We start from the raw sequence: 20,606 nt of genomic DNA, 5'->3' as shown, positions 1-20,606 counted from the left end.
AACCCAGAGTTGTTCAAATTGCCTTTTAGAAACCAGCAAACTGAATGCAACAGAGCCCAAAGACGCAAATACCTTTCTGAGATACTTCTGGTTTTGTCTGACATGACTTCTTCAGCTCGTATTATTCTCTGTTTGTATCAGGTCATCTGTATTTATCCCATACAACTATGGGGTGAAGACAGAGTGGATTAACTGCGTATTTGCTGGCAAATTCAGCCAAATTAACACTTGCCATTTAACACCAGAGGCAGAAGGATCAAAAAGAAAATAGGGCCAAGAATAATTAATGCTCCAACCCCATCCTGCGTGTTCTGGCACGAGCACAACTCAAATCACGAGCAATACTAACAAATACGCACGAGTCAGGTGAACGTCTCCATCCCTTGTCAGTGCAGCTCTTCAGCCATGAAGTTCCCTGTTCCGCGAGTCGCTGGAAAGGGGGCTGCAGCCTCCAGAACCACAGTCAGGGTGACGTTAACTCTGAAACTGGGGATCTGATTCAGCAGGAACGTCCAATGACCTTCACAAAAACGCAGAATAAACCTTCCGTTACTCTCACACTATAAATTATTTAATAAACTCTACGTACCTTTAACTGAGAGCAAACCGATCCGTGACCACCGAACCATGTTCTCTCCCTGCTTAGTGAACAGGTAACCAAGAGAGAAGTTAATACAACGGTGCAACCTGGTAGCGTAAGAGACTGAAGCAGGGTGAAAAGGTAAATCTAAGAAGGATGCCTCTCTCAACTAGTGGTATTAGAGCAAAGCCTCGCTGATTAATTTACTAACACTATTTTGAAGTCTGCTTGCAGATATTTACTTCCATATAAACAACTACAATGTGATTTGAGCACATTCTGCATTTTAGATTAAGTTAGATTACCACTATTACAGCAGCAATATTCACTTGCACTTATTCAGTTCACTTATTGAACTGTAACCTTTGAAAGCGTACACCAGATGCTACCTTCTGTTCTTAAAATACATTTATAAGAAAAGTCAAAACATCTTCTGCCGCTCGATATAATCAAATAATTGCATTTGCTGTTCTCCGAATTGTTGGAGATGCATCATTTTTACCTGGGAGATCTCTCCCTTGAAGTCTGTTTTCCACTTCCTTCATCTCTCCACAATAAAACCATAATCATTCCATATTCAAACCCTTCAGCTATTTCCATGACAACAAACAATGATACAAACAAGAATTAAAACTTTATTGGATGAAAGAAAATGGAAAGAGTGGAACATAGGAGACATATTTCAAAACATCATAAATAGAAACACTCTTCAACCTTATCTCTTAGTGCTCGATAGAGCCTCACTGTTGCACAAGAGAAGCACCAATATTTTAGGAGTCCCATGAAAGGAAATATCTATTATAATTTTTTTTTGCTGTTGCTGAAATGTTTGATTTGGTCATACATCTAGTTAGTGGACAAAACTGTGAACAAAAAGTGATTAATTTCTGCCTCTTTCTCTCATTCCCGTAACATCAGCAACTTCACTGTTCTCTGTTGTTAAGGCAATGTAAAAGCACCGTCCTTGCAGCTGCGAGCAGGCAGCTAACGGTCTGGACCACGCAGCAATCTCCCATCACAGCTAACGACAAAGTTACCCACCGCTGTCCTTCACAAATCGGAAGCAGAGGCGCGACTTCATTTTTAATGCCAAGTAAAAGTTTGGTCTGCAGTTGCCACCGAATCAGACAACCGGAACCGCTTTCCTCCTCTCTCCCAGGCGACCCGTTTCTGGCCCCGGCCCTACGGAGGAAGGGCACCCAGAGGACCCCTCGAGTCAGGCTGCCCTTTAAACAACGAAGGGATTGATGCGGTTGGATTCAAAGCAAGCCTGGAATTTCTCACCCTCGCGGGTCATCATTCAACACACCAAAGTCCCACTGAAGCAAGTGTAATACGCAATTCCTAACGCCGCGAAACCGAGCCGTCAGGAGAACCTCGGTCTGGTGCACCTAGGCCTGCTGCTTCCTCACTCCTGGCTGCTTGAGTTTCCTACGTACGTCTCACTCAAGCATTATTTTAGTAGGGAGTCAAAATTTTTCTGAAGATTGGAAAGCAAGCTTTGCTCTCCTGGGGGAAAAGGAAATGGCCATTTTTGACAAGATACAACACAGTAAAAACTGGAAAAATTTCACGAGCATGAAGAAGACTCGTTGCAAAGAAAAGTCCCATTTGTAGCTGCAGACCATTTGCTCTAGCAAATATCAAAGTCCTGCAGGTAACGCCACTGGTTTGAGGCCATATCAGGAAAAAGAGGGAAAGAATTCTCTATAATAATGCAGAGCATGAAAAGCAAATGCAGAGGCAATTCCAGCTCTTCCACAACAATGCAGTGTGATATAAATTAAATTGGACACAAAATTATAACATGAAATTACTGTACATTGGTGGCCTGTAGCCTATGATTTTTCATTGAAAATATTTAAAGCAATTACTCAGGCAGATGGATAAACAAAATGGGAAGCATATTAGCCTCTTCTCAGCTGCAGTTAATTTGTAGTCATCCCCCATAAAATTTATCACCTGTTGAGCAACTTGCTACAAAACTGACTCACTGTTCGAGAACAGGAATGAGGAATTCTAGCTCCAACCAAGCTGCAAAATATATCATCCAAACCGGGACAGGGATAAGACGCTAAGGCTAACGCTTGCACCGTGGTGAAAAGCACCGTGATGAAAAGCACCGTGAACGCGCTCACGGAGAGGAGGCACATCGAGAGGCGCAGGCAGCGTTGCGCTTACGCGCCCGCCGCGAGTAGAGCTCGGCAGCTATCGAACAGCAATAGTAGCAGGCGGCGCGTGCACGTACGCGAGAGCATCCATCCTCTGGAGGCAAGCAGCGGGACGCTCCGGCTCCCAGCTGGGCGAAGCCAGCTGCCCTGGGAGGTTCAGCTCGGGGGCGGCCAAGGAGGACTGTGCCATGCCATGCCATGCCATGCCTTGCCCTCCTCAACGCCCTTGCACGGACCGGTTGGAAAGAAAAGGAGGGAAGAGGTCCCCCCCGCCTTGCAGGTGTTTTGTGCACCGTTTCCCGGCCCCGGAGCTTGGCTTAGGCTGCTCCCACCCTAGCTAACCCTTCTCGGGTACAGCGTTACCCTGCAGCAGCAGGCAGGAGGCTGCGCCGGGGGAGACGCGCAGCTGGGAAGGGCAGAGCGCGGCGCGGCAGCAGCACCGCGAAACCAGGGTTAACCGCAGGTAAATCACGGGGAAGAGGGCGCCGACCGCAGCCGCGCCGAGCTGCAGCCTCCCCGCGGCCCGGGGCGCCCGCCGAGGGCGGCAGCGGGAGGCGGAAAGGGGAGGGACGGCGGCGGCTCTGCCCACCTGCCTGCGCCCATCGCTAAGTTTCTAGGCGTCCGGCAGGACCGCGCGTCCCTGAAGACCCGCCGCGCCTCGGAGGGTTACAGCCGCACAGGGAGAGGGGGCTCTGGGCACCGAGGAAACGAAGCCGTCGCTGCTGCGAGAGCGGAACCGCCCTTCGCACCCGCCGCGGGCGGCAGCGGGGAAGCAGCCGGGCGCGGGGCGGCCGGAGCGCGCCTGGCGCCCGCGCAGCCCGGCGGCCGCACCGCGCCCGAGGAAAGCTCGCGGCGCCGCGCTCCGCGCCGAGCCGCGCAACGCCCGGGGCAGCGCGGGCTGCCCGCGCCCCCGCTGCGCGCCCGCCCCCCCCCCCCCCCGCGCAGAGGCGGAGCGCGGCCAGTCCGCTCCGCGCCGCTCCGCTCCGCGCCGGGCGGGCTCCTGCGCGGGGGCGGCCGCCGCGCGGGGGGTGATGCGCAGCCCGCGGCGGCAGGATGCGGGAGGGGAGCGCGGGCGGCCGCGGCGCCGAGAACCGCACGGGCCCCGAGCCCCCGCTGCACCTCTTCCCCGCGCCCGTCCTCACCGGCATCACCGTGGCCTGCGTCCTCCTCTTCGTCATCGGCATCGTCGGCAACCTCATGACCATGCTGGTGGTGTCGCGGTTCCGGGACATGCGGACCACCACCAACTTCTACCTGTCCAGCATGGCCTTCTCCGACCTGCTCATCTTCCTCTGCATGCCCCTGGACCTCTTCCGCCTCTGGCAGTACCGGCCCTGGAACTTGGGGAACCTCCTCTGCAAGCTCTTCCAGTTCGTCAGCGAGAGCTGCACCTACTCTACCATCCTCAACATCACCGCGCTCAGCGTGGAGCGGTACGTAGCCATCTGCTTCCCCCTCCGAGCTAAGGTGTTCATCACCAAAGGGAAGGTGAAGCTGGTCATCCTCTTCCTCTGGGCTGTCTCCTTCGTTAGCGCTGGACCCATCTTTGTCTTGGTTGGGGTCGAGCACGAGAACGGCACCAACCCGTTGAGCACCAACGAGTGCCGGGCCACGGAGTACGCCATCCGGTCGGGACTTCTCACCATCATGGTCTGGACCTCCAGCATCTTCTTTTTCCTGCCCGTGTTTTGCCTGACTGTGCTGTACAGCCTGATCGGGAGGAAGCTCTGGAGGAGAAAGAGGAAGAACATGGGTCCAAACACTGCCATCAGGGATCAGAACAACAAGCAAACTGTGAAGATGTTAGGTACGGCTCTGCTTGCTCTGTTTTTTAGAGTGTGTCTGTGTGAGTGTGCAGGCGAGAGAGACAGAGGGACGGAAAGGCTGAGAAAAACACTAGCAGTTCATTGTAATTGCTTCTGAAGGAAAGCATTTATTGGAAATTTTTCCTGCAAAGGGCAACAAGTTCAGGTTTTTGTAGAATAACACTTCGCCCTCTTTAGATTTATTTTCCACTGGTTTGAGCTGGGGGTTCTGCAATGGTTAAGCAGATGTTAGTAACAGTTACTGCCAAGGACAAATACGGCAGACACGACTAGTTACTGCCTGCAGATTTTTGAACATTTTTGTTCTTTGGTTGTGGATACCGACATTATTTAGAAAAAGAAGTTTATTTGATTTTTAAACAAGGCTAAACACAGAGCTACAAAGTTTAGCTGCAGACTAAGTAAACAGGATATGCTGCACACTTAGCTGTAACTGAAAGGATTATTGGGTTTTTAACAAATGGGAGATTATTTACAAGCGTGGCTGTCTAAGCTTACGAAAACTAATCTGCCTGTTTGTGTTAGAGGAACACCAGCCTGTGCTTAATAGGGAGCATTTTGCCTCCGTTGAGGTCTGCGATCCTATGAAATTCTCACTGACGTTAAGAAAACAGGACCGAGCCGACAGTCTCGGTCGTTCCTAATTTGGTAGATTCGCATCCCTGAACGGCTCGAGCGAGTCGCGGTTGGCACGTGGAAACACAACTGGCGGCGCCCCGACGCCGTCGGCCCCGCGTTGGGCGCCCGGGACGCGACGCTCGGCGGCCGCGGGGGTCTCGCCGGGCGGCCGCGCGCCCTTCGGCTGCGCGGAAGCAGCCGGGCTAACGAGCTGGATGAAGAGGTGGCAGCAGGTCCTAACTACCTTAATGAGTAAATGGGAGCCCAGCTGGGTTTTTTGTTCCTGCACTGGTTATTACTCCTGCAGCCGCTGCATAGTAATAAAACCCACAGCGTTCTTTGTGCCCTTTCGGTTACAGTTTACGATCAATAAAATTACTTCAGTCTGGTAAGCGTGACCGTGGAAGCAATTCATCGTTTTACACTTGTAGAGCCTCGGAATTATGAACCTGTACTTACTACAGCAAAGATGCTAGCGTACATTGCTCCCTTGTTTTTATTCCGAATACTTAACCATAATGAACTTCAAAGCACTGATTGATTATTTCTGCACTGAACTATTGCCACAAGTATTAATATTTCAAACACCTTTTTGCTTTTACAAGGTCGGAGAGTAGCAAGATGGTGTCAAGGGTGTCCTTTGCCAGGGACACAGCAGCCTCTAAACAGCAATAGCTGGATGGGAAGAAAAGTAGTTAATAAAAGCAGCTCACTGCTAGCAGATACACAACGTCCTCTGCTCTCAGTGATTTTAGTTTTCTGCTTAAATTTAGGAGGCAATTTTAAGTCCTTAGCAAGTCTTGGAGCACCAGGTAAACAGGATTAACAGCAACACTACTTTTTAGATTGCAAAGCAAGGGTATGCTTCTAGGTCCATTGCTACACCCCTAAACACACAGCCTAACTTTCAGAGTAGCTATCATACAGCATTCCTGCTGAAATCAGTGTCATCCTGCACCGGCGAGGATCAAACTGTATCTTTAAAAGTCTGACTGCGGGTATGTGTGGCCACACGTGAAAATACTGGCTATGCTTAAAACTCTGCTTATAATAATAGCAACATTTGTTACATGGGTTTAACTCCAGAGCACCCTTGTTAGCTCGGGAAACACGGTCTGAATTTTGCAGGGGGAGAAAAATGAGGGGAAAAATGGAAGTGGTTGGCTCAAGAAGATGCAGAGTTGGAAGCTCGATGCTCCGAATCCCAGCTCTGAGCTTTGTAGCCCACTGAAAGTCCTTCATTAATAGGCATCTAAATTTGGAATCTATTTCATGAAGTTTTTACGGAAAGTTGCCAATAACCGTCCCGCTTAGCGGGATTTCTGCTATGACCTGACATGGTCTGAAATCCTGCCCCATAGAACCTGGTGGGAAACCATAATTCACTGCAACGGGGTTCGGATTAATGCGAGCAGGACTGTTAACGAGACAGAGGAGATAACTGGGAATAATTATTTAAGACTGTTAAAAGCCCTGTCTTGAGTTTTCTCTCTTTCTGGTATATTAATGGATACATTCAAAGCAATGTGAAAAATACTGCAGGTCAAGAGCACACAGCAAACCAGCAGAAAAAGTTCCCTTCTCTCTAGAATGGAAATTCAGTACAATATTATAGGAATAACATGTAATAGTATGATTATACATTAAGTTTTACTCTTCTTGAAGAAATTCATGTTCCAGAAAATTGACAAATTAAATATAGTTTGAAGATATATAGAGAAAAACCAGAGGCGCAGGGTGCGCAACAGGCTGTTGTTACCTTGGAATATGTTCTGTACAGATCTGGATCCTGTCCCTTTATTTCGCTTTCGGCCCTTACCTTAAATCATTTTGCTTCCCGGTCATAGTCTCCGTTGTGAAGCCCAGCGTTGAGTCTGTTGCACGATACGTAACTTCATTCATTAAACTCTGCACGGGAGAGACTATGTTGATGCTTTTTTTTCCCCCATTCTGATTCTTTAAATCTCTTTTTATGAGAACCTAAGTTTATATAGTTCAAAAGTGTGTTATATCAAGTTAGCGATGCAGTAAACGTGCCACCTGCTTAAATATGACCCATGTGTATTAAATATAGCTAATTTAAACTGTCATTTGAGAGAGATAAAACTGAAAAATCAAGATGCATTTTCACACGTCAAGATCAGTATGTTAAAGGAATAGAAATGTGTTTGGTTTAAATCCGCTGCAGTTTAACGTTTGTACTTAACTCCATTTCTTTTGCTGTTTTTATTTTAGTTGTGGTGGTATTTGCTTTCATACTCTGCTGGTTGCCTTTTCACGTAGGACGATACTTATTTTCCAAGTCCTTCGAAGCGGGCTCCTTGGAGATAGCCGTGATCAGCCAGTACTGCAACCTGGTGTCCTTCGTGCTCTTCTACCTTAGCGCGGCCATCAACCCCATTCTCTACAACATCATGTCCAGGAAGTACCGGCTCGCCGCTTGCCGGCTCTTTGGGCTGAAGCCGCTTCCGAAGAAAAGACTCTCCAGCACGAAGCCGGGAAGTTCCCGCGCTTGGGCAGAGCCGAGCGTCGGCAGCTGACGCGCGGGCGCCGGCGCTCCCCGGAGAGCCCCGCGGAAGGGAGCAGCACGAGAAACGCAGGGCGACACGTCCTCGGCCGGGCGCGCCGGGAGCGGTGCAGCGGGCGGTTACAGGTTTCTTTGTCTTTTTTTTTTTTTTTTTTTTAATCTAAACATCTAAATTTTGAGGGTATGAAAGGAGGCCACGGTTACAGAATTCAGCAACGCTCAAATGTTATTTTTCAGCTGCTTTCTTTCTTTTTTTTTTTTTTTTTAACGCAGACTGTGGCAAGAGCGCCGGGCTTTGCCGCTCGGAGCAGGCAGCCGCAGCCTCGTCCACTTGTGCATCTTCGAGCAGCAGCTAATTTGAGCTGAATTTTTCTGGAGTTGACGTTAGTTTTGCTAAGAATTTTGCTAGCGAATAATCAGACCCTAAAGATAGAAAATTGAATTGCCTCTTTAGTGCAGTAAATATGGAATTTGATACACTTTTCATAATCCTTATTTTTTAAAAAAGCAAATTTTTTCCTCATTTATGGGAAAATAATTTCTTAAAAGAGAGATAAGAATGGATAACTTCTAAACATACTACTAAAAATAAACAATCTTCATATCTTGCCTGAATAGAAAGGAAATGGAAAAAAAAAAAAAAGCCTTCATAGAAATGACTCAGAACATGGCTTGTAGTGAATTTTTTTTTTTAAGTATATATATTAGTGGGATAAGGTCAGTGCTGACTTCAGAGCTGCAGTGATGCTATGAAAACATGGAAAGTAATCTCTCACCAAAGCAATTTTTTGCTAGCTAAATCATCCATACGTGGTTTGTTCGGCTTGACTGTGAACAACTTGTTGTACTTGAACTTGAAAGCTTTGAGTAGTTTCAGTGTCGCAATGAATCTGCGGCTACCTTGCTGCACACCGTGGTCCCCAACGAGCTCGTTAGCAATCAGGTCTCCTGCCTGGGGGAAAAAACATCCTTTTTTGTTTAGGGATAGCGCCGAGCCCGTCCGCCCCGCTGGCGGCAGCTGGGGCTTTGCCCCAGCAGAGCCCGGCACACAGTCGTACCAGCTCGCTGCGGCACTGATTTCAAAGTCACACTTGCTGCGGACTTCTAGGAACACGTGCAGCAAACAGGACCTGAGAAAGTAATGGAAAAAGCTGCTTTAAAACACAGAGGCAGAGATGGTCTCATCCTTGATCCATAAAAATCTCAAAATCAGTTGATTTTTGTAACTCAAATATCATATTTAAAAAAAAAAAAGCTTTTCCATATGGTATGCTAATGTGTACGTCTTCTATTGGCTCCGTTGTCACATCAACATGTGGATTTTGTGGTCCAGCTCCTGAGCATGCATGTGCAATAGCAGCTTTCTATTTATTTTGTCCTAGTATTTATTGCCAGCTGGTCCACAATTGATCCTACTTAATGAATTGTCTGTTATCAAAAATTTCCTGCTGCCTTGAAGCTCGTGTTAACGACGATGGGCTGTATCCTGGTACACCTCTAGCTAACGGCGCTGCTCGGGTGTAACTACAGAGCGAATTCGGCCTATTCTGCGTATACCGTCTCCTTTGTGTGACATTTTGCTGTGTTAGGACTATGGATTTGGATTGCTTCGCTTTGACGTGGCACCTCAGTTGGTTTTGTTCCCCAACGGTGGTATTTTTGAATGCAAATGTACGCTTGAAGGGACAAAATACAAGAATAGCTGGGGAAGCCAAGACTGGTCGGAGATGCAAAGGGTCAAACCAGCGAGACCCCGTTGGTGTGAACCTCAGGAGCGGAGCGAGCTCCAGGCTGGTGGGTCGTTGGCAGGAGGAGAGCCGTAGCGCTGCTGGGATCGTCTCCCCTTCAGTCCCTACCACCACTTCTGCTTTTTCATCCTTTTTGTTCTTTCGTTCCTTGTTGACGGACAAACGGATGTGATGGCAGATACCACATAACTCAGGGAAACAAGAAATTTGGGAATCTTGAAAAGGCTGGAAAGATGCAAGCTCCCGAACTACATCGCCGTGTAAATGAACTGAACGTATGCCTACCGTCACCTCCGTGTTTCAAATTTCGGCTGTGTCTATGGTATTAAATGTGAACAGAAAATGAAAAAAAGTTATGAGAACCTTTATAATCCTACCGTTTGCAATGTTTGTGGTGGTGCAGGAACGGCTACGCTGGCACGCGAGGTGGAAAGCAGGTCTCTGTCAGATTCGTTCTGGTCTTCCCCGACCAAACGGCAGTCGGACCCGGCCCCAGGAGACCTGGTGATGTGCCCCAGGCATGGGGCAGCCACCGGCTCTCGCCTGCCGTGGTCGGGCTGGGAGATCACGGTCATACATATAGGTGATGTCTATATAGAAATGCCAAAGCCAGTGGAGCTGCACTTACCAGCGCGGGCGATCTGCAGATGGTGAACAGGGTCTGCTCCTTCAAATTGTTCCTCATGTGTACGGTACTGCTCTTCTAAGGGTAAGAAAAATCACCTGGATCACCTTCAGTTCCACTTCAAAAAAGAAAAAAAGAAAAACAAAACACAAAAAACAAATGTTGTCATCGGATGCCTCAAGGAAGATATATGCTCCCCCACTCCTTAAATAGCTGCCACCACTTAAATAGCTGAAGGTGGAATCGCTTGCCTCGAGGCTAAGTTACTGCTGGAGTTGTGGTGGTTCAGTCACTTCTTCATTCAAACAAACGTGTCATCGAGATTTTGAGAGCGAGCTTCTTGGAAAAGCCGAGTGGAAAAGGAAATGCAGAAGTGTTTTCCACCTAGGCACAGATAACTGAAGTCAATCCCAGGTGGATATAAAGAATTTGTCCCAGGTAGCACCATTGGGAAAGGTGATGGGCAGGTTTCCCCTGTCACCCAGGGCATTTCTGCAGCCCCTCAGCCTCCTGGCACCTTCTCCCCAAAACCTCCCCCATCTGAAATAACTTTGTGGGGCTTTTTTTTGTTTTGTTTTGTTTTTTTCCTATCAGGCATTCAAACAGGGCTTTGAGATCTGTTTTACAAAGACTGGAGCACGTGCAGGGGCTCTGCTATTCCGTAAGCAGAACCTTTCCAGAGCCCTGTCTGTGTGGGAACAAACTTTACCAGTTCTGATGGGGGGGAATAATAATAATAATAATAATAAAATAAGCATAGGGGCTTTGAGAGTCAATATTTTGCTGTGTTCTCACTGCCTTGTGTGAGAAAACCTCATATTGGGAATAATTTGTCTGCTATGCTGGAGGTTCGTTCATTAAACAGTTCACACCTTAAAGGCTTTTCTAACTCTACATTTTGTATCGCAGCTTCACAAATAAACAGGAACAGTCTGGCTACATTTTATTTCTTGGCCACATGTTAAATTGGTGAAGAAATAGGTCAGAAACACTTCACCGGAAAGCTTCATTCATTTTAGAAAAGCACCTTTGATGGAGGCATGCGCAAGGCAGAAAATCATGTCCTAGTGTACTTCTTGCCAAAAAATATTCTGGAAAAATATCACTTGCACATTAAATTTTGACTTAATAAATTCTGAGTATCTGTTAATTTTGTGTCACATAACATTTGCATCAGCCCTATTTAAAGCAGCAGCAGTAAGATACCTGAGTACCTGCAAGCAGCTCCAGCACTGGTCTGCTGCAGCAGCCAAGGTGCAGCAAAGTCGCGCCACCTCACCTGCTGCTGGGCGATCACGTTGCTGCGCTTTTCTCGGGCATTTCTGGACTTGGATCTGTGCCCTGCAGGAACACGCGCTCGGCTTGGAAAAGTGCCAGCGGTCGGATCGCAGCTGGCCCGGAGCAGGGACTCCTCGCCAGGGGTTTGTCCTCTAACGTGAGCGCTGCCTGGTTTCTGATCTACTGTGCTCCTGTTCTGGCCACTAGCGCATCTGTTTGAAAGCTTCTAGGCTGCTTCTCTGGGTGTACTTGAGAATAAAGCATTTGGTAATGAAGGCTGTTTAGTGCTTTCCATGCTGCATTTCCCTCACTGGGATGGGAGTGAAGGTTTGGATCTGTGCAAGTCCATAATCACTCTTGGAGATAAATTGCCCCACACTCAACTTCGTAGGCTTGCTCTGAGGGCATGGGAGATCCTCAGTCAGTCCTTGGCCCCATTTTGAATGACGACAGGTCAAAAAAGCTTTTTTTTTCTTCTCACATTCTGAGTGATTTTCACGTGATTGTAGCACTGTGCATCAGAAAGCAAAGGCTCGGTGATTTCCAAGCTTTCATTTGCATTGCTTTTGCTTTTCGTCCTTCCCACAAGCTACCCAGCGCTGCAGAGGAGTCTTCATTAGAGAAGGCAGGCAGGGAGCCCAACACCACGAGCATCTCCGGCAGCGAGCCCAGGCACCAGGAGCTCTGCAGCGGAGAGATTTAAATAGCTTTAACACTCTGATATTGCAGAAGAGAGCAAACTCATACGACAGATTCTCACCAGAAGTTAAGCCAATAGCCGTGATGACACGCAGGCCTGTACTCTGTCCAGTCGAGAGCATCTTATTCTATCAAGCAGCAACAATGTGATTGATTTTTATAAAATTTGCTGTGCTGTATCGGGTGCACAGTGTGCAGATGCAAAAGGTGCAATCTTGTAAGCTATTTTTATTAGCAAATACTGTATTTCCGTGAGTTTGCAGTGTGGAGCTGTTCGGAAGCAACCACGAGCCCAGCAGAAGCGAGAGATGCTCCTGATGCAGGCGTGGGGCTGGGCTCCTCAGAGAAGGGGTGGCCGTGGGCGCCATCTGAGCATCTCCGGTCTCTAGCGCTGGTACGTAAGGGAGCAACACAATATTAGATATACTCAGATCACAGCAGTGGTTTGTTCATTTAAATAAATAAACAAACAAATCTGCAAGTAATTGCATAGCTTCTGCGATAGGAACTCCTAAACCACGTACTGGAGCGAAGGTAACGACAGGAGCAGCAGCAGCGTGAACACAGGGTGCCAGAGCACTCGCAATTTTAAACTGAGAACCACAGCTAACGCAGCTCGAAGGCCACACCGCAGTGCCCAAGAGCGTTAAGCCCTGCCGAGCCCAGGGACCCACTTTTTTCCGGTGCGCGTCTACCCCGATGATGGCTCAGCACGCGTTTGTGGCGCAGGGCACAGCACCTCTGCTAAGCCGTGAACTCACCAACGTTGAATTCAGCAGCGTTCTCTCGAGTGGCGCTTGGCCAGGACACGGTGACATTAGAATACGTCACTCTGGACGGTCACCCAAGCCGAGCATACTGTGACCAGCTCACAAGTGTTTTGCGGCAAGGAAGGGTATCTGATGGGTGAATTTCTCAGCTCTGTCCACATCTTAATCCTCACAAGGCTTTTAAGTCTCTGTACTGTTTGCTCTGCTTTACTTGCGGAAAAAACACATCTTTCATACAACAGAAAGTGAGGGAGATGGGCTAGTAAAATTACCAAGAAATGATATCCACTGAGCACATCGATCCAAGGAGCTATTCATCAACAGTCCTAGCAGACCTAAAAATAATTTTGTTTGCGTGCAGTACCATTCATGCTAGTGATTAGTACAAAAAAATGTCACTATTCAAACAACATTCAGCCACAACAGCAGAAAGCAGGCTAGCTCTTGAAAGCGTCCTGTGAAACCACAGATCCTTTCTATCCTTTTACTCTGGCAAGAACCTGCACACTGTGGAGACAGAGCAATTGTCAAGAGCAGAAACATATGTCCATATCTTCCTTTTTTTTTTTACTTAATTGTGGTTCTCAGCTCTGAGGAGAATAAGAGATGAAATTTGTATCTGCACTCCAAGGCAGGTGTGAATAGTAAGGGCATAGAATGCAGTTTCTGCAGTTCCTCAATAAATCACAATGCATCATGAATTCTCCGATAATTCAATAACTTCTATAAAAGATTTGTACAGGAGATACAATTTCCACAACATTTCCCACAATAATTTCTGTATAGCTTTTCTCTAATACCTCTGGGCACAGACGGGTCTAGCAAAACCACCAGGTTCATGTAGCTGTCTCAGATGCTGGGGGAAATCACTGCATTCTCCTAACGCATAAATCCCCAAGCTTCACTCAGATCTCAAAGGGCTCTGCACTTTTAAACCTCAGCACGGGGTCATGAGCACCCTTCCCCTCCGCCCCACACAGCTAGAGGAGGAACTGCTCTTCCCTCGGGGATACTGAGTACAGCACAAGAGCTCAGTTGCTAGTGATGATGAAACGCTGAGCTTCCACCATCCCTATAGGACTCTGCGTAGAAAGTGTCACCTTCCCTCTGTTTAGAGGGGAAAGCAGCATTTCCCAGGAAATTCTTTTTTGGTTCCAAACCCGTAAGTAATAAGAAGCATCAAGCAATAAGAAAAACAGGACCTGCTAAAGCCCCGACCCCCGTGCAATGAGCAGCTTAGGTGATGCTGCTCTACTCAGGATTCCTGGGAGGCCTCTTCGCTGGAGTTCCCGCAGTATTTCATTTCCAGGGATATTTTCAAATCTTTCTGTTAAGGTTCAAGAGAGGAGAGGCTGAAGAGCCCCAGTCCCCTGACACGGAGGCTGGAAGTAAGCCTCTCCACAGGCAAACGCTTTCTCATTGGAAAAGAGCTACCTGCAGGCAGCCCAGTTTGAGTTTCCTAAAACTCAATTGCTTGGTGAGTCTAGCAGGAAAAGCGCCGCAGGAGGCGAACAAGCTGCTGTGGTGGATTGACACTACCTGCTTGCCGTCTCATCGCCCCAAGCGCTGTACGGCTCAGACCGTTCCTGTCCTGCCGCACCGTGTTTGGATGCGGACAACCCCCTTCCCCGCGCAGGGCTCAACTCTCCGCCACTGAACCTGCAAGCGGGCTCCAAACTTACAACCACCACCGAGGCCAAAAGCAAAACAAATTTTGCCCGTTTCATTTTTGAGCAGGTTCTTTGGCTGCAGGGAGCAGAGGGAATTGCTGCTGCCATAGAAACAGCAGTCACTTGTCCTGGTGACCACGCTCTGCTGCGCGCAGGCTGGGAGGCTGCTCGATCGCAAGACGCCACGCGGCCCGCTGTCCACCTCCAGCAAGGCACCGCAAGCCCGGAGGTTGTTCACAGGGCCAGAAAAGCATCTCCAAGTCTGAGCCCCAGCTCTGCTTCAAGACTCCTACCAGCTTTCCTCTCAACCCCAAAGAGCATGCAAGAGAAATCGTTTTATACGATATTGTCCAAGCATGGTAACAACTTGGTTTGTGTTTCTTGACAAAGTCCAGGTGAAACTCTCTGCTACTTAACCCACCTCTACGGTCTGGGGCTGTACAGAGGACCCAGGGCGACTGCACCAAACTCACGGCCTGTAACATTGCTCGTACTGAGCTCCGAGATCCTGCGGACGTAAATACACAACTCCTGCTTCACCACCGCGGGCCTGCCAGGCAGGAGCTTTAACTGCTCTCTATCACCTCCGCAGTCACTTAGGATAATGTTGTAAACCAAGGAATATTAAAAAAAAGAATAGAGATCTCTTCAGATAACAAAGCAGCGGTTACTACTCTACTGGCATCTTTAAAAGATAATTAGAGACTGTTTTGGCAAGCACTGTTTAAAATGAAGAAAAGTTGAGCAACCAAACAAGAAAAATTACATTTCCTTAGGAGAAAAGCCTTTCACATTGTAAATTGCAGTAATTAAAAAGTGTATTTATGCAGTGATTTGAGGAAGAGAAGCTGAGTAAAAAGACAAACATTGTGTTTGCCAAACATGTATCAAGATGCAAAATATTAGATTAATTCCTTATGATAAGCAATTGAATTCATTGTACGCAATTAAGGAATAAGTGCAAACTTCCATATTTCAAGTGTTTAACTACAAATCTAGGTATATTATTAATACCACATTTTCACACAAGTTAATTAAGAAAATGATTCAAATACCCTCAGAAACCTGACTTTAAAAGTATTTCTACTAATCAGAGATTATTGTAAACCAGTAGCGCTAAAGGAAAGCAAACTGCCAGTGGGCTCCGGACCTCACTGCCACAACTAGGCTGCCCACGGTCTAGCGGGGCTCTAGAGACAGGACTGACATTTCACATGGACAAGGACACGGAGGGCTGGCCGTATTACGGCCCTGACTACCCTATCCCTGCTTCACACAAGGAAAATTTTCCTCCCAAGCAAGCTATTCCCCAGCTGGTTCCTGCGGTCCTTCCTGTGATCGCAGAGATTAAGCCTCTATTTTCAAAGGCGGATTTTAAAAAGAAACACCGATTACAAGAGTGCCACAAGCATGACGAGTTTTATCTAAGTCAAAGACCAGAAGAGCCAAAATTATAGTCAGGATAAATCCTCCCATCATCTCACTCATTAGTCCATTGGTTTCATCAATAACGTTTGATGTTTTTTAGCCAACAGAAGGCAGCTAGGAAAGCAATAAAACTGTTATAAGTTCTTAATTGCCAAATTAGAGCTTACCTATCTGCTGTGAGTATACTTTGCCCAAATTCCTATTTGCTCTCTCTGAAAACCAGCTCCTATCAGAAGGACTCCTGGCCTTCATGTGAAGGATTTTTAGATGAACATGGTAGTAGCCTTCAGTTACACAGTACAGGCTACAGCCCCCTTTGAAGAATAAGCAAGCCGTAGCTTTCCAGCAGGTAGAGTAGGAAGCGGCAGCGTATTCAGTTCAGCCTGAGAAAAGATGAAGCCATAAATCTCTGGAATGTAAAAGGCATCTTGGTTGCTCAGTCATGCAGAGATCATAAGCTGTTCAAGCTCCCTAGATATTTTCTACCAATGTTTCTGAACCATTTCTGTGAAGAGCTACATGGAAAGAAAGAAAAAAAAGTCTCTTTTCAAACAGGCTCCTTGTCACTGCACAGCAATTCATATTTGTGCTTTTTTTTAAAAAAAGAAAGGGAGACCCACAAGCTGACCAAGGTTGGAAACCTACAGGTCAAAGCTGTGGTTGCACAAGGTCAGCAAACAGGACAGTGCTGCAGGCTGCTGGTGCAGTTGCTGTTGCATTGCAAACAACAGCAGAGCTAGCAAATCAGCCAAGGTGCTCATCCCTATCTCAGGGAAACTACACAACTCAAAGCAGAAAGTTGATGATTTGTGGACTGCAGCTTGGCTGCAGCACCATAACAGGCACCATGAACCATGAACCCACCTTCTCTTGCGAGCGCTCCACTAGCACCACGGCTCTGCCATGGCCTTTCAGGGCTGGTGGCACTGAACTGCAACTGCAAACGTTTCACAAACGAAACAGATCTCCCAAACTGCAAATGGGCAACATCTCGCGTCAAACGTGGGGCCACGGCTCCTGCTTTAGGCTGCCGAGACATCCTGATGGACTAGAAGGGGGCCACTGCACACAGATTGAAAGGCCGGTTTGAAGAAAACTTTTGGTAATATCAGAAAGAATTAAAACATTTATTGGGCATAAATATATTACATATACACTACAGATACAGTTAAGTCTTACATACATAGTGTAGTATTTGCAAAATCTATACATTAAAATTGATATGGCAGTTTTAATACAATGCATATGAAATAGTCTAAAATTTACAATACAAGAAAACTTATGATTATTTTTCTCTTAAAGTTGAAAAGCTTGGAATGTATGTTCCCATAGTGAGGTAAAAACATTTTGTTTTTTCAATTTAAAGAACTGTGCAAGGATAAGGTTCATACACATTCATTTAGGGCACTTTTCAATTGTGACACTGAATACGGAACTACTGTAGCCAACAAACAGAATTAGGAAACAACATATCGAGTTCATAGAGAAAAAGGCAGAAAAATATAAAAATATCTCTCTCTGTCCTTAAGTTTTTAAATATTTAGTGTTTCACTTTACTTTTTTTTTGTTCATAATTTCTTTGAGACCAGAGAGTTTTCAGATTTGATTCAATGCTTGATACTACCAGATCAAAGGACAAAGATACATGGAGAAAGACAATACATCATGAAATGGTAGTATTCACTGGTAATGGAAATCAAAACAGGAATGGTTTAAGATCTGTGATGCTTTATTTATTTATTTACTTTTGTTAATAAATGAATTACAATCAAATCTCTATGGCAGAATATACAAACTAAAATAACTTCAAATTAACTTATTTAGGGCCTGTCCCAACTCCTCCAGAACACTTTCACTGTTAACCTCAGAGCTGGACTCGGCTTTTGCATTAGCATGATAAGGGACACCAAACAAATTAGCAATGACAGAAATGCTTAAAGTGTAACAAAATGCTTTTCTTACACTTCTGCTTGCTGCTTGTAGTTTTTTTTTTAATTTCAAACATTCAGAAGTGATCAAATTATCTAAAGCATTTTTTTTATTAAAACTTTTTTAAAAAAGGTGTCAAGCTTGGATTTCTTAGCAGCATTGCTGAAAATATATTCAAAAAATAAAAAAGGGAATTCTTCAAATTTCTAGGTTTCCAAACTAGCTGTCTTCTTGTTTTAAAAAATACACTCTTTTCCCCTCCACTGAAAACAGCTATATATGCTTTGCTCACAAAATACAGATGCAAGGTCACAAACTTTCATATCACAAATAAATTTAAATAAGATGTAAATAAATTTGACAAGCCATGACTTTGGCAAAAAACAAAAAAATATATATTTAGCTCAATGCCATTAGTTTGCAAGGCTAAATTAAACTAATTATAGTCAATAACAAAATACAGAACATTTCTAATATTTGCTACATCTAGAGAGGCACACAGAATAATTCATCGATCTTAGCACTTTCTTTCCAGAGATGATTATGTTTTTGGATACATGTAAACGTTTGAATCACCGATAATGTTTTTTTTTTTTTGGCATTTAATGTACTAGATGCTCCCATCTTCAAAAACGCAAGAAAATGTAAGAAGATTAATAATACTAGGAATGCTGACAGGTAAAAAGTTGACCTAAAGTACAACAGTATAAAACAGACAAAATATAACATGCTACAGGGAGGGCGGGAAGGGGATTAGTACATAAGTACACTTTTTATTTTTTATTTTTTTTTACAATAAATAAAAGATTGCACTGTAATTGGTATTTAAAGTACTGTATGCAGTATATAGTATAAATAAACCTAAAACAAAAATAATGTTGTTTTTCCCCATTACTTTGGTTAAGGGAATATTATGCTAGTACAGGACACTGAATCTTAGACAATGGAGACAGAGCACAAAAGAGCTAGGACCAAAGCAAAACCAAGTAGCAAAAATATACAAAAACAGTAGGCAGGGAAATACACTGTGTCTGTTGCACCCTTTTGGAATCTATTTGCACCTCCAGCTCATTAATGTCCCTGAGGTACTTGCACAATGTTGACTTAATATAAATAATCCAATGACTCAAGAGTTAAAAATCTAGTATCTTGATGGATTAAAATGTGGGTCTGGGAAGGGGCGGTCAGGAGACCGGCTGGGAACGCTGCTGTAAGAGCAAGGACGAGATACCTGCAGGACTCTCGGCTGAGTTTTGCAATGTACCAAGTATTTTATTTAACCCTGTGGCAAGAATTACATAGCCGCCCACTTAAGGTACTTAGAACAAAGAGATCTCCCTTCCGATACCTCTGAGAAAGTTCTATAAAACGGATACCCCTCCAAAAAATGATCAACTGACAGTAAAGTTTGCTTACGTTGAGTGAATCTTACCTAATTCAGTAGAGGCAGTAGACTGTCACCAGCTCCAATCATATTAATCAGGCTGAACATAATAGAATAATATCTAGTAGTAGATTAAGAATAGTTATATACAGTGACAAACAAACAAGTTAAAGCAGCTTTTAAATAGCTGAACATGGGAATAACTAACTATTGCACAATGCCCTCTTACTTAAAATTACTGCTAGGAATCAAAATGGTAAAAAAAAAACCTATAATGCTTCATAATTTATAAGCAGTTTGGTTATTTGATTTCTTATACAGGCAGTTCATAGTGTTGTAACTGTAAAAGTGACATAATTAAAAAGGTTTTTAGACCGCAGGATATTTCTTCGATTTAAATGCACTAAACAGTTAAAATAACAGTGTACACTTTATCTTGAAAAAATGGGGCAAAAGTATTGTAGTGAATAAATCATAGGCAACATTGATAATACTGTTCAATGAAAACCTGGTACTGCTGACTAACACTGTATTCTAGTCTTACCACTATACACACTTGTGACTAATGTTTAAAAGAAAAAGAAGAGGAAAAAAAAGTGACTGATGATTAAAATTTCCTAAATAGTAACATAAAAGACTGTAAGGACTTCAGTGAAAACAAAAAAAATCCAACATCAAAAAAAGGAAAATTGGTGACAATTTTCAAACTGTGAAGGAAAAAAAAAAACTTGCTTTTGGTATCTGGTTTGCTTATTTCTCCAGTTTGACCACTTCCTAGTTATGAATTTCAAAAAGGTGCATCAAAACACTGATTTATCTTTCTTCAAGCTAGAACTGTAAAAACAAAAGAAGTATATAAAATGTATGGTAGAACAAAAGGCTTTCGAAAAGGAATATCTGAATAAATGTGTGGATTATAATGCGTAGCATTAGTTAAATTCATATCTCAAACTTCCATTGAATTCTCTACTTCATAAAGAAGTATTGTAATATACAGGCAAATATAATCGACAAACTTGCAAAGCCAAGCACGATGAGGGCTGCAAACTGTTCATCACTAGGAATCATGCTCTTGATCTTAGGGTCATCTAGGCTTCCCACTTCTCCTGCGAGCATGATCTCACTTCGCTGGAGCACGAAGGCAACGGAGGGGCTGAAAGGGCCGCTAAGCTCCTGTGAGGTATCCAAGCACCGGCGACACACGCACACACGAAATCGATAGTCTGTGTTGACTTGAAGGCCTGAGATTTGGAACGTCGTCTCATCTCCCTTGTACACCTTCAAAACAAAAGAGCAAAGCTGTATAGAAAAAGCGGTACCAAGCAACCCCCTCCTTTCCTCCGTAACGTGTCA

General features: G+C 45.1%; 2 protein-coding genes across 3 annotated transcripts in view; one reads left to right on the top strand and one right to left on the bottom strand.

The window, feature by feature from the left end:
* Nucleotides 1-3,804: 3,804 nt before the first annotated feature.
* GHSR (growth hormone secretagogue receptor) lies at nucleotides 3,805-7,735 on the top strand. Its single transcript, XM_062582927.1, has 2 exons — nucleotides 3,805-4,558; nucleotides 7,431-7,735. Exons 1-2 carry the CDS (start codon nucleotides 3,805-3,807, stop codon nucleotides 7,733-7,735), a joined length of 1,059 nt encoding a protein of 352 aa, XP_062438911.1.
* A 9,344-nt stretch (nucleotides 7,736-17,079) lies between these two features.
* The window catches only part of FNDC3B (fibronectin type III domain containing 3B), a 216,556-nt gene continuing 213,029 nt past the window's right edge, over nucleotides 17,080-20,606 (bottom strand). For both annotated transcript variants that reach the window (XM_062582738.1, XM_062582739.1), the window contains exon 26: nucleotides 17,080-20,531. In XM_062582738.1, coding sequence (XP_062438722.1) covers nucleotides 20,220-20,531 — 312 coding nt within the window. In that variant the 3' untranslated portion in view covers nucleotides 17,080-20,219. The remainder of the gene's footprint in view (nucleotides 20,532-20,606) is intronic.

This window comes from Rhea pennata, chromosome 9 (assembly GCF_028389875.1).
Source record: "Rhea pennata isolate bPtePen1 chromosome 9, bPtePen1.pri, whole genome shotgun sequence".
Lineage (NCBI taxonomy): Eukaryota > Metazoa > Chordata > Aves > Rheiformes > Rheidae > Rhea > Rhea pennata.
Note: the sequence above shows the minus strand (reverse complement) of the source record. Positions and strands in the feature narration are given on the sequence as shown.

Coding starts and splice junctions, on each gene's coding strand:
- GHSR (XM_062582927.1), top strand. CDS start 3,805: ATGCGGGAGGGGAGCGCGGGCGGCCGCGGCGCCGAGAACCGCACGGGC. Junction 4,559..7,430: donor GCAAACTGTGAAGATGTTAG/GTACGGCTCTGC, acceptor TTTTTATTTTAG/TTGTGGTGGTATTTGCTTTC.